Source organism: Camelus ferus, chromosome 9, assembly GCF_009834535.1.
Source record: "Camelus ferus isolate YT-003-E chromosome 9, BCGSAC_Cfer_1.0, whole genome shotgun sequence".
NCBI lineage: Eukaryota > Metazoa > Chordata > Mammalia > Artiodactyla > Camelidae > Camelus > Camelus ferus.
Genome location: NC_045704.1, coordinates 49,105,382 through 49,118,810, shown reverse-complemented (window position 1 = coordinate 49,118,810; position 13,429 = coordinate 49,105,382). Strand labels below are relative to the sequence as shown.

General features: G+C 43.7%; 1 protein-coding gene and 1 long non-coding RNA gene across 6 annotated transcripts in view; one reads left to right on the top strand and one right to left on the bottom strand.

The window, feature by feature from the left end:
- The window catches only part of PDPR (pyruvate dehydrogenase phosphatase regulatory subunit), a 39,623-nt gene that overhangs the window by 18,691 nt on the left and 7,503 nt on the right, over positions 1 to 13,429 (bottom strand). For 4 of the 5 annotated variants that reach the window (XR_004322509.1, XM_032486725.1, XM_032486726.1 and 1 more), the window contains 8 exons: positions 10,800 to 11,088; positions 9,343 to 9,476; positions 5,617 to 5,698; positions 5,357 to 5,520; positions 4,546 to 4,667; positions 3,622 to 3,739; positions 2,735 to 2,884; positions 397 to 589 (listed from right to left, as the gene is read on the bottom strand). Coding sequence is in view for 4 of the 5 variants with exons in the window: in XM_032486725.1 (XP_032342616.1) it covers positions 397 to 589; positions 2,735 to 2,884; positions 3,622 to 3,739; positions 4,546 to 4,667; positions 5,357 to 5,520; positions 5,617 to 5,698; positions 9,343 to 9,476; positions 10,800 to 11,023 (1,187 nt within the window). In the remaining variant the exon portion in view is untranslated. Of the gene's footprint in view, positions 1 to 396; positions 590 to 2,734; positions 2,885 to 3,621; positions 3,740 to 4,545; positions 4,668 to 5,356; positions 5,521 to 5,616; positions 5,699 to 9,334; positions 9,477 to 10,799; positions 11,089 to 13,429 lie in introns of those variants that run through there. The other variant, XM_032486728.1, reaches the window with a different exon arrangement.
- On the top strand, positions 585 to 10,172 carry LOC116665810. The gene is made up of 2 exons (XR_004322511.1): positions 585 to 994; positions 9,044 to 10,172. It is a non-coding gene; the product is annotated as an uncharacterized LOC116665810 (long non-coding RNA).

Here is a 13,429-nt window from a genome sequence, read left to right as displayed (position 1 = left end):
ATTTGTCCTTTCAACACTGTCTTAATTTTTATTACTACCAAATTTTAAAATAAAACCATCTATAATCAGCATAATCTTCTATCTCATTCATCACAACTGGTTGTTTCCAAACTCAGATATACAAAGGACCAACATTTGTTACGACTGAAGTAGTACAGAAGAACATCCCACAGGCTCCGAGGCTAACTCCAAAAGAGGACTTCCACCAGCGTTTTGTACAGTGACGTTTCTGGGCCTCCCATGGTGAGTACTTTGAAGGGGATACGACTGTCAATTACATGTGTCTTCCTCTCAGTATGCGCATACTGGATTAAGTACATTACAGGCCATACTGACAAGGAGTAGCTCCAGAAAGGAAGAAGCCCAGCAAGCTGAGTCTGAGTGAGAAGGACTTACTTTCCGGCTCCCCCGCCAAACGAAAGGCCAGCAGAGTTCATTCCCGCCAGGACAAAGTAGCCCTGCACTGAAGGAGACTCTCCCATGATGCACCTCATGTCCGGGGTGAAGGTCTCAGGGCAGTTCACCAACTTCACGATCTCCAGAGCCTCCAGTTCTGGCATCCGACGCAGGAGGGAACTCAGCAGGGGCTCTGAGAAACAACAGCAAACCAAAACAGAGTCCCCAGCTTTAGGGAAGTCCCAAACGTTCCACCGCTTACGCTTCTCTACCTCCCTCCTTTTAGAAAATTCTCTTGGAGAGCTTTCCTGAGAAGAGCCAGCTTGGCCATTTATCAGAAGCAGAAACCGTGGTGGAATCGTGGGGCGTACCTACAAAGTGATCGACATAAACACAGATGGAGAGGAAAGAAAGATACTCTCTAGAGAGGAAAGGAGCTGAGGGAGAGCAGATGCCACCCGTGCCTAAAGAGGACAATCTCAAAGGGATCAGAACTCGAGGGAAAGCCCTTAAATGGCCCCCAAAGAGATCTGCAATAAAAGACAATGTCACCTAAGTTGGAACAGCAGCAAAAGACAGAGCCTCGGCCTGTTTTAAGGTAAGTCCACAGTCAGGGAATAAGCCAGTGGGACAGTGGTAACAGATGACACACCAGGCTGAAGCAGGCTGGTGGGTACATGGGGGTTTATACTGTTCTCCCCACTTTTAAAAGTTTGAAATTTCCCCAAAATTAAGTTCTAAAGGGAAGGAGGGACACTCTTCATTCTAGTCCCTTTCATAGCTTTTGAATTTGGGACCATGTGACTATATGACCTATTCAATAAATTAAAATTATTTTAAAATTGAGTAGAAGAACGTATTAACGAAACAATTCTGCTTTTTAAAATTCTCTTCAATTTTATACGAAGTCCTATCAAAAGAAGGTTTCCTCCTAGCCTAAAATTTCAGCAGTGATGTTAGGTAAGTAAGAGAAGCCAAAAATCATTTAACCGAGATCCAAGATTTTTAGTTCCCTGAGGCTGTTCACCAGTAACTGCATCCTTAGACCAGACAAACTCTGTAGACTGCCCTCTGTAACCACCGAATGGTGTTGTTACAAAAATCAAATAAGGAACTAGGGAGGCATACCTCGGTTCAGTTCTAGACCACCTCAGTAAAGCGAATGTTGCAATATAGCGAGTCACTGAATTTTCTGGTTTCCCACTGGATATAATATGTAAATATTATGTTTACACTCTACTGTAGTGTATTTTTTAATGTGTGTGTGACAGCATTATGCCTAAAAAAGCAATGCACATACCTTAAAAACAAATTTAAAATAAAATTAAATACTTTACTGCTACACTAATTTGAAAAGATTCATGCACCCCAATGCCCCAATGTTCATAGATGCATTATTACAATAGCCAAGATGTGCAAGCAACTAAATGTCCATAGACAGATGGGTAAAATAAACGTGGTTTTTTATATATATATATATAATGGAATACTACTCAGCTGTAAGAAAAAAATGAAATTTTGCCATTTGCAACATGGATGGACTTGGACGGTATTATGCTTGCTTAGTGAAATGAGTCAGAGAAAGACAAATACTGTATGTTATCACTTATATGTGGAATCTAAAAAAGAAAATGAACTAGTGAATTAAATAAAAGAGAGAGAAAGAAAGAAGCAGACTCACAGAATCAGAGGATAAACCAGCACTTACCAGTGGGGAGAAGGAAGGAAGAGGGGGCAGGAGAGAGGCAGGAGATCAAGAGGAACAACTACCATGTACAAGATAAACAAGCTACAGACCTACATTGTACAGGACAGAGAATAGAGCCAATATTTTATAATAACTGAAAATGGACTATAACTTAAAAATTATGAGTCATTATGTTGTACACCTGAAACTTATACAATATTGTACCTTAACTAGATCTCAGAAAAACTTTTTAAAAAGTCAACTCATTCAGACTTCAGTGCATTATTAAAACTTCTAAAAAAAAAAGTAAAAAAAAAAAAATTGCTAAAATGTGCTAACCATGATCTGAGCCTTCAGCAAATCTTTTTTTTTGCAATAGTAACAACAAAGATCACCGATCATAGATTGTAACAAATATAATAATAATAAAAAAGCCACAATTACCAAAATGTGAGAGACACAAAGGGAGTAAATGGAAAATGGCACCAACAAGCTTGCTCAACACAGAGTTGCCACAAACCTTCAATTTATTCAAGACGCAGTATCTGCGAAGAACAATAAAACGAGGTGTGCCTGCATTCCTGAAAACGCTTTAAAATATAAGGTCTTAGACAAATATATGGCATTCGTGTTACAACCTAGTTCACATACCAAAGTGATCCCAGTCTTCCTGTAGATTCTGAATCTCCAGCTGGTTCTTGCCCTCAGTGAAAATTGGTTTCGGGTTCTTCTCAAAGCCCCCAGACAAGATGCCACCCTGCCAGTTCCGAATATAAATTCTTCCGTCAGCGTCCACAATAGCTGAGGAAGAGAAATGACAAGGGGGTGGGGAGTAGGAGAGAAGAAACAGGGTTTAGGGCCCAGCCAGCATTCCAGATGGACAGAAAAAGAAGCACAACAAAAACACCAATTATAGGCTTTATTAGCCACACAGCATCCAGTGAACACTGGCTCTCATCAGCTTGAAAATACCTTTCCCGGTCATGGGGGAGGATCCTCCCTCTCAGATTTACAGTGGAGACTTTCTCAGACTATGCCTAACCAGATCAGTTACCTAGAAGCTTTAACTAGGCCTCACAACCAACCAAACTACGTAACTGCCACTGTGCCACGTGAAAGCCTAACAGAAAGGGGGCTGCAGAGCCCACTCTAGGGACGAAGACCTCAAAGTGACATCAAACCCTCCCACGGCGCCGGGAGTCACTGAACAGCCCGAGTTTATAGCTCACCTATGACATCTCCACTATGTACAGCATTGAGACAAAAACTCTAGGTTACATTCCAAACATTCTCAATTTGGAATTACAGTTAACTTGCCAAAAAACAAACAAAATTGCTGAAGTGGGATGGCCAGAGTGGGCACTTTCATAAGGAGTCAGTTATTACAGGGAAGTTAGAATTGGGTCCCCCGCCCTGTAACATGCTCCAGAAAAGACAAGACTCTTTGGGCACAGTCTGTCCTTAGCAGAAAGCCTTCCTCTGCAGAGGACAGAACGGTGGCAAGGAAACAAGATTAAAAACAAAGTGCGAGTCCTCACTTGGTGCGTTGCTCTGCAGGGGGGTCTCCAGGGGGCGAGTCAGAAGGTAGAAGTGCTCGCAGGCATGTAACGGGATACTGACCGGCTCCTCGTTGGACAGACCCAGCTCGTATGCCCACTACAAACGGACAGATTGATTTGTGGGTGGAAGAGGAACAGAGAGACAAGTGAGCAAGTTCAGCCGCTTGAGAAGAGTTTAATTTCAAGCAGCTAATGGGCACTCTCGCTACCATGTCAGCTGTGGGAAGCCAAGCTCCCGCCTGCTGTAGTTCAATTATCGGATGGGGAGCAACACTATACCCTTTAAAGCACAAAATTTACTCTTAGCTCAAAGGAAGACCGATTTACCAGCTGTAAAAGGAACTCGTGGGGAGCAAGCAAGGCCCTTTTAACAGAATGCCTGGCCTCAACTGCAAACCCCAGACACCAATCACAAAAGAACTTCACAGGTCAGAGAGTATTCCTAGGTCCCCTTAAGACTGTGGAGGGGGAGGCAAGGGGCCAGTCTGCCCCCAGACCAACAGCGGCGTAGTGTTTCGGAAACTGAATGCATGCTCCTGGCACGATAAAACCGCCTACTACTTATTTGCTGGGTGATAGGATGAAATGAATCACCAAAGAAAGACCAAACGCCAAGGGCTGATTTATGTCAAGATCAACCGTTTCCTGGCCTTCCGGACCAGGACAGCACCAGTCACCAGGGTGGAGGAAGGAAAGGTCACTAGTGCTTCTATATGAGGAGTAAGTACAGGGTTCCGATTTGGAGTGTGAGAATTCTGAGTTTTCCCGTCCACACAAGAAACAGTGTGGTCCCTGGCATCTGTTTATTCTGTCACAATACTAACCTTACGTCTCTACGCCAAAAAATCCTGGAGACAAGAGGTAAATAAGAAAATCAGTGACCCAGTATTGCTGCTAACCTACCTGACCAGCGCAGTTGACAAAATACTGGCACTGGATCTGTCCTTTATCTGTCTCCACACCAGTGACTTGACCTTTTCTGACCATAACATGAAGAATACTCGTCCGGTCATAGATCTGAACACCTGTGGAAAGGCAGACAAAGGGTTGGTGCGTCATCACCTACCGTGTCAGAACTCGGCACTTGCAGCAAATTCTCAACTCAAGAATCACTGAAAAGGCCAGGTCGATGCTTTCATTTTAAAAACCAAAAAACTCCTGGAACCTCATCCGGAGACTGTGGAAATGGGCCTTTCCCAAGACTGAAAAGGCCAGGCCAACTGAAAAGCCAACTTTAGTAAATAACCAAATCCCAGTAATCATAAAGGGGCAGGGGAGAAAAAGTTCAGTAGGGCATCTTAAATCCTCATCTACCTACATCACGAATCAGTTTATCCAAAGTGTGTAACACCCTGGGCACTGACTAGTTCTCCCCCTTATTCACTGCAACACTGGGATGTGATCCAAGCTGTCTGTGGATTAAATCCCCAAGGTGTGTTTCAACCTTGGAGCTTCTCAAGTCCCGTGGGGGGGGTGGGGAAATGCCCTTAAATCTGAAGTGCTTTAAGCAGTAACTAAAAGCAGTTCCTTGGAACTTTAGTAAGAAAACTGTGGCCCTGAGGGAAAATATTTATTAACAGGTTATTATAGAAACACAAAATTCCTGCGAAGAGCTAAGAGCCAGTGTTCCCACATGGAAGCGGCTTGGAGCCCCTGCCTATCGTGAGGTGCTTTCTTAGACGACCTCTTCCTTCCTAACCCAAAGCCAGCTTACCATTTTGGGAGGCAGCACTTGCCAGGGCAAGAGCCACATCAGCGGAGGACACCACCGCATCCTCGGGAACATGCATGGCCCCCACCAGGTCGTGCACATTGAGGAGAGGGTGAAGTTCGGCCACTTTCTTGGGGGAGATGATCTCGGAAGGGATGCCTATGACACTGCCACAGAACACAGGGGGACAATGACATTCACTGGCCCTCCCGCAGAGGTCAGCTGACAGTAAAGTCAGGACAGGCTTCTAGCCTCATACGTACTTCAGCCTTGAGTTGACACGCTTCAGGGAGATCAGCCGGTCCTGAGTTTGTGCCAGGAAGATCGAGCCCGTCCTTATGTAACCTGGAAGAGAAAACAGCCCAAACTGAGACAGACCAGGCAGAGTGCGGCTTGGGGGAAGGGGCAGAGTGGCAAGCCCACTAGACTGTCAACAGCAGACCTGTGATGAGTCCGGACTGCCCACCAACCAACCAGTCTCAGCTCAGTCTTGTGAGGATCAAATGAAGATTCTAATGTACATCAAATCACTCTTACAATAGAAGTGAATTGCTACACAGACTTTTCTTGGGGGGAGATGTAACTCTGACCGATCTATATTCTCACCCCTTTAGGTAATTACACCCTTTGGCCTCCTATTCTAGGTGGGAGTGTAACCCTTGGTGAAGGCCACTCACCACATCAGCCTCCCCTCCCGTGTTCCCCAGTACAGCCAGCAGGCCTGTGACCTAAGCGCAAGCCATCTGACCCTCCTGGAATACTCAGTCTTGATCAAGGAGGTGCCTCATCTCAGAAGCAGCAGCGTCCTGGCCAGACTATTCTTGTTCCAGCTGAGGGACTGACTGCTGTGGGGTCCCCACAACCTGGCCTCCACCCTGCCTCCAGCTGGTAGCCTCCTGCCAGCCCTACGGGCCCCCAGTGGCCTTCCAACTAAACTCTTTTTTGCCCAAGTTACCCAGGGTCAATTCCTGTTGTTTACAATCAAAGTACCTGCTACAACTGCTATTACACTTGAGTCGATGACAATCTTCCCAGAATGCAGTGACTCTTAATTCTTATGAAGAAAAACATCGAATCAATCAGGTATATTTTAAAAAGTAAATTTAAGTATTTTCTTACTCCTCTTGAAATCATCAGCTAAATATGCCCTTCACTGACATGACAAGGTTGCCAAGTTTGGGGAACTGAAGTGTCAGAGCCTGGTTTTGAAAGGACTCGTATCTTCAATAAATTTACTCCTTTGCTCAATCCTAGAGTACACAGAAAGCAGACCTGTCCATACCACTACCACTGTGAAAAATAAAATTGCTAATTACTGGTCAATGTTTGTTTACATTTCTGTTTGTCTTCGACTGAAGGTAGAGTCAAAATACTGTGGTCAGAGGTTCCTAGTAGTTCTTTTTTCCCCCTATAGAAAAGTTGTTACTCACTGGAAATGTAGTTAGGTTATTTCTGGTAGTGTTCCATCGTAGGTCCCCCCCCGACCCCCATCCTGATGGTTTTCTTTTATATTTGAGTATGCAAAATGTTCACATCACTCTAAAAGTCGAAACTACACAAAATCAAGAAATGTCACTACCCCCCACGCCCCCACCCTCCACCCTGTTTCTGTCTTACCCTGGGAAGGTAACCAACCTCAGTACTTCCTGGTTTATCCTTCCTCTATTTCCTTGTTCGCAAAGTAAGTATGCACTTGCATATTTTATTTCTTACACAAAAGTAGCCTGTTTTACGTAATCTTTAATGCTCTGTTTTTCTCATATGACAGTGTATCCCAGAACCCACTCCACAGCAGTTCACTGACATCCTCTTCCTTTTCTCATCCACCTAGCAGTCCTTCATGTGGTTGTTCCACTTCATTTTACCAACGTCCTATGTATAATATTTAAATTTGCAGTCTTACATTTGCAATTAGATAGTATTACAATAATTAATCTTGTGGGCTTATATTTTTGTACAAAACATTCTTAAGGGCAAAAAACAAGGTACAGTCTCTAAAAAAAAAAAAAAAAAAAAAGAAGGTACGTAATAATAATGCTGAATACAATCTGAGTTTGGTTTAAAAAAAAAAAACAAAAAACTATACCTGTATACATATACCATAAAAGGGAGTCCAAGGGTACAAACTAACCAGAGTGGTAACTTTCAGGGGTTACTGAGTGGGGAGGAAAGATTTTCACTTTTTATTTTTATATTCCTATATAGCTCATATTTATTATAATGAGTATGTAACTTGTTACATATGTTTAAAATTTTTTTAAAGTTCCTTATAACTCACTAAACATTTTTTTTTCAATTGATTTGACATGGATTTGGTAAATGGCTTAATCTACCTGCATCTAGGTTTCTTATCTGTAAAAGAATGAACCTTCCTCCTTGTAAGATCAAATGATATACGGAATACTTTCAAAAAGTTATTAAAACTTTTAGATTAGCATGTTCATTCACTCGACAAAAATTATACTTCACGCAAAGGAAGCACTGCAGAAACTAGTATCTGCATAATGAGGACTGCTGAAGTGATCCACTAACTCCGAGTAGAAAGTTGTTAACGCACACCTCACGAGAATGAACTATTTTCAGAGAACTGGCACACGATTTCTTATCATTAAATCTAGGTTGTACATGTGTCATTTGTCTTAATGTCTCAGAGCAGCCCGCTGGGTGACAGTGATTATGGGAGTATACACATGTAACACTCTGCTGGGTAACAGAATTCTCCATCAGGGAAGCCCCTACAGCATCTTTCACAGCATCACTGGTGAACTACAATGGGGGTGACAGATTGAGGGGGATGCCCTTACTCTCCCTTGCCTGGCTTCCTCACTGCCCCACAGGCATCAATAAGGCAGTCCAGAAAGGGAACGAGACCAAAAGCTAGGCTAACTTACCTTACAGAGAAGAAGTCTGTCGCCCTGGTTTCTCTGGAATTGGACCACCTGAGCGATGTAAGGCTCAGCAAAGCACTAGTAACTGAACCAAGGGACTGGGAGTCAGCAGTTCTAGCTGTGAGCCCATTCTGTGGACCCTCTTCTGACTCAACCCCTAGTTAATATCTGATTCAAGTACCTTGTTGTCATTAAATTAAATCCAACCAGAAGTATCCGAAATACAGTTAGGTTCCACGTCTACCATAGCCAAGTTACCAGAAAATCAGTCTTCAGTTGCAATTTACAAATAAGGTTACCCTTCAGTTGGCAAAAAGAGAAGTTACCCTCCTCCTTTGTCACTATTAGTCTTGAATTATGTGTGATCTGAATTATGCAAGGTCTTCAGAAGAGCATCCCTCACATGTGTACTGTCCTGAATTTCACCACTGGGTCTCACTACCCTCTCATGATAATAAGAGTGGTCACCAGTTTCATCAGCCATGAGACTAGGCTCGACTCTAGGCTTCTAGCTGACCCATCACCTCACAACAAACTGCTAGACATTCTTTCAACTTGTTATTATATGGGACACAGTACAGATCCATCTTCCTGTTCTTGGGACAATTCCTACTCACTCCAGTACTTTTTAGCTTGCAATCCCATGTCCTTACTCCCCTAATTACACAGGTAGTGGGAAATCCACGTTTATGCTTTCTAGTCAGAAATATCCTTAACAGCAACTGTTGCAGTGCAGGGGATCAAACTATGATTTAACTATCGAGCACCTAAACCTGAGTTCTTTCTCCTCCTCTTCATTTAGGAGCCACTTACTATACTTCAGTGAGTGAAATATATATGAAATGGCCCAGGAAAACGTTTGTTCCCTAAGAATTGCAGAATCTGAAACGGGTCTAGGATACTGATTGAAGACCCTCAACGTATAGAGAAGGAAACTGAAGACAGCTCGACAAGCTACCTGACTTGCCCTGTGCCACCTGTCACACCCTGACTAGTGCTGAGCCTGGACTAAAACTCAAGTCCAAATTACCAAATCACTGGGCAGACTCGGTGTGAGACCAAAAACAGTACTGAGTGAAAGAGTCTAGATTACCTGCTTACCTGTTTGGATCCCTGTTTCTTGCTCTAATTGATGGTAGAGTTTGTTTGAATAGTCTGCCATCTTCTGCTCAATGGTCAAGTGTCTGGCGGTGCTTAGGATGCCAGCACAGAACCTCGTAGAGCCAGCAGCCAGCCTGTAGGATGGATGCAAATGCTATTAGGCAGACTCACACATCCGTGAATACAACATATTCAAGGTTCCTTATTATAGCACTGTTTCTAACACTAAAAGATGGAAACAAACAAAATGCCCATCAACATGAGAATGATTTAAAATTTTGGAGTTCACCTATTCAACAGAGTACTTTACATACAAAATGAATGAGAGGGGAGGGTACAGCTCAATGGTAGAGCACGTGCTTCATTAGCACGCACAAGGTCCTGGGTTCAATCCCCAGTACTTCCATCAAAATAAATAAATAAATAAATAAACCTAATTCCCGCCAGCGCCCCCCCCCCCCCCGCCAAAAAAATAAAAAATAAAAAGAATGAGAATACTTTTATGCACCAATCTTAATGGAACAACCCTAAAGAAAAAAGCCAGGGGAAGAACACAGTTTAAGTCATGCTACCACTTGCATGAGATGGGGGGAAAAAATGAATATCCAGATAGCCATATACATACCTACCAATACATATTTGATTATACATGTAAAAGAGTATCTAGAAATGATATGCAAGGAACTTAGCTCACTTCCAGTGAGGGAAACCTGTAGCTGAAGGTCAGGCAGAAGGAGACTTTTCCCTGTATGCTCTTTTATACAATTTCAATTTCGAACTCTGTGAATGTGTTGCCTATTCAAAAATAAACACACTTTAAATGTCTTAAATGTTGTCCAATTTGTGATAGGCAATAGAACATGAAAAGCCTGGAACAGAAAAAGGACACTAGGGAAAAAGTGAATGAATTCTTTAGTGAACAGAAACTTCAGTTAATAATAATGTCTCAATATTGGCTCGTTCACTGAAACACGAATCTTAACGTAAGATGTTAGTAGCAGGTGAAACTGGATGTGAGGTACATGGGGACTCTGAACTAGCTTCACAATTGTTCTGTAAATCTAAAACTGTTCTAAAATAAGTTAATTAAATGAAGAGGAACAGAAATAAGGCAGAAAGCAGCTCAAAGACGAAGCACCCGAGTCACAGGATTCATTGCTGTTTTACTACAACAGAGAGAGCAGGATGGTAAGATGTGCTGTGAGCCTGACAGAAATACATCCCTTAGCTACTTGTTATGCTGGAGCCTGCCACTTCTCTGAAAACCAAAAAGCATGAGTATTGGGCATCACAAAACAATGTACTGGAGATTTCACTTTTCTGTGATTCTTCTTAATGCCACTTCGCAATATTTAGATTAGCTATTGGTGGGTCAGTGTTACCAAAAGGGATGAGGGAAGCCCATCCAATCAGTGAAGGGGAGCCACAAGCCAAGCCAGGTCCAGTTTGATCCTTACCTGCCCTGCTCCAAAAGGACAATATCCTTCCATCCCATCTTAGAGAGATGATAGGCCACAGATGTGCCCATGATTCCACCCCCACAGATGACCACGTGTGCCTCGGCAGGCAGGGCAACGGAATGCGCTTCGGCGACGAATGCACCGCTTCTGACTGAGGACCACTTCTGCCATCCTCGGCTGTTTCTTTGTCTTCGGACCACTGATAGCAACCGGTGAAACATCACGTCCGCCAGCAACTGGGAGATGTGCTCTCACTCAGCTAAGAAGGAGATCCCCAGAATTCCAACTAGACAGAGAAAAACCAAACATATTTCATACCACTGTATTCAGTGCATAGAATTAATAAGAAAGGGCTGAAACAGAGAATAGTAATTGTTCGTTCAGCAAAAGTCTGAGAACTTACTGAGTTCCAGACACACTGCTAGCTGTAGATACAGCAGTGAACACGGAAGACGAGGCCCCTGCCTTTACACAACTTACGTTTGGGAGAGACAAGAAGCCAATGCACAAATGAAACAAGTAACAAAGCTAGCATGATGGAGTCATTAGGGGCACAGTCAAAATACGATGGTCAGAACAGGCACATGAAAAAATGCTCAGTATCACTAATTATCAGAGAAATGCAAATCAAAACTACAATGAAGTACCACCTCACACCAGTCAGAATGGCCATCATGCAAAAGTCCACAAAGGACAAATGCTGGAGAGGCTGTGGAGAAAAGGGAACCCTCCTACACTGTTGGTGGGAATGCAGTATGGTGCAGCCACTGTGGAAAACAGTATGGAGATTCCTCAAGAAACTAAAAATAGACTTACCAGATGAGCCAGCAATCCCACTCCTGGGCATATATCCAGAAGGAACCCTACTTCAAAAAGACACCTGCACCCCGATGTTCAGAGCAGCACTATTTACAATAGCCAAGACATGGAAACAACATAAATGTCCATCGACAGATGACTGGATAAAGAAGTTGTGGTGTATTTATACAACGGAATACTATTCAGCCATAAAAAATGACAACATAATGCCATTTGCAGCAACACGGTTGTCCCTGGAGAATGTCATTCTAAGTGAAGTAAGCCAGAAAGAGAAAGAAAAATACCATATGATATCACTCATATGTGGAATCTAAAAAAAAAAAAAAAAAAAAAAAAAAAAAAAAAGACGACGACAAATGAACTTAAATATAAAACAGAAACAGACTCACAGACATAGAATACAAACTTGTGGTTGCCAGGGGGGAGGGGGGAGGGGGGTTGGAAGGGACAGACTGGGAGTTCGAGATTTGTAGATACTGACAGGTATACGCAGAATAGATAAACAACTTTATACTGTATAGCACAGGGAAATATATTCAAGATCTTGTAGTAGCTCACGGTGAAAAAGAACATGAAAATAAATATGTGTATGTTCATGTATGACTGAAAAGTTGTGCTGTACACCGGAAATTGACACAACACTGTAAACTGACTGTAATTCAAATAAATAAATAAATAAATGTCAGAAAGAAGGTGACATTTGAGAAGACCTGATGGATGGAAAAGAACGAGCTACAAGTGTGCCAGACAGAAGAACGAGCACGTGCAAAGGCCATGAAGTGAGACAGACCTGGATGAGTCCAAGCACAGAAAGGAGGCCGGCGTGTCCACAGCATGTGAGCGAGGGGAGACGACCTGAGACAAGGCTGGAGAGGCGGCAGAGAGCAATCGTACATGGCTCTCAGACACCACCACGAGCAGCGGGACTGATTCTAAGTGCGAAGGAAAATACTGCAGCAGGGGAATGAAATGATGGGGTGTGTTTTCCTAAGGTCAGGCTGGCTCCATGGTGCAGAGTGGATTGGAGGAGGGGAAAACAGAGGTGAGTCAGGTGCTACTACTGTAGGTGTCCAAGGGGGTGCCGTGGGGGTTCAGAAAGGATGATGGCAGCAGACTCAGAGAAGTGACTGGATCGTTGGGGAAGCAGAAATGACAGAACTTATGTGCCAACAAGCCAGATGTTAAAATGGGGAAAAGGGAGGAATAAGGATGATGGCTAAGTTTCTGGGCTAAGCAACTGGGGCCACTTACTCTATGAGAAGGATCAGAAATAATAGGGAGGGAGGCAGGGAAGGAGAGCGAGCAGGAGGGAGGCTGTGAGGGTGTGCACGTGTGTGTACAATGAAATATTCCACTCCCTGATGTCAAGTGCGAAGGACCCGTCAGGCATCCATGTGGAAACATCGAGCAGCACCCGGACATGCGAGCCTGAAACTTGGAGTGTGATTCGGAGGTCATCAGCATGTATACAATTCCTGAAGCCCCAGCATTTCGAACACCAAGACTTCTGAGGCTCCCCGCACGTACACACGAGGAAGAGAAGGACTAGAGGCAGGACTGAATGCTGGGGCAGACTCACAGAGCATCCAGAGAAAGAGAAGTGGCTGAAGAGATGAAGAAGGAGTCGCTAGGGAGGCGGAAGAACACCAGGCAGAGGTGTCACCGAAGCCCAGGGAGGGACGTGTGTGAAGAAGCGGTCACTACAGAGGGTGCCGAGGAAGGAGCAAGGTGGCCGCGTGTCCACCAGAATTTCACAACACAGAGGCCCAGGTGTCCTAAAAAAGAACATTTTCAGGGGATGGAGGGAT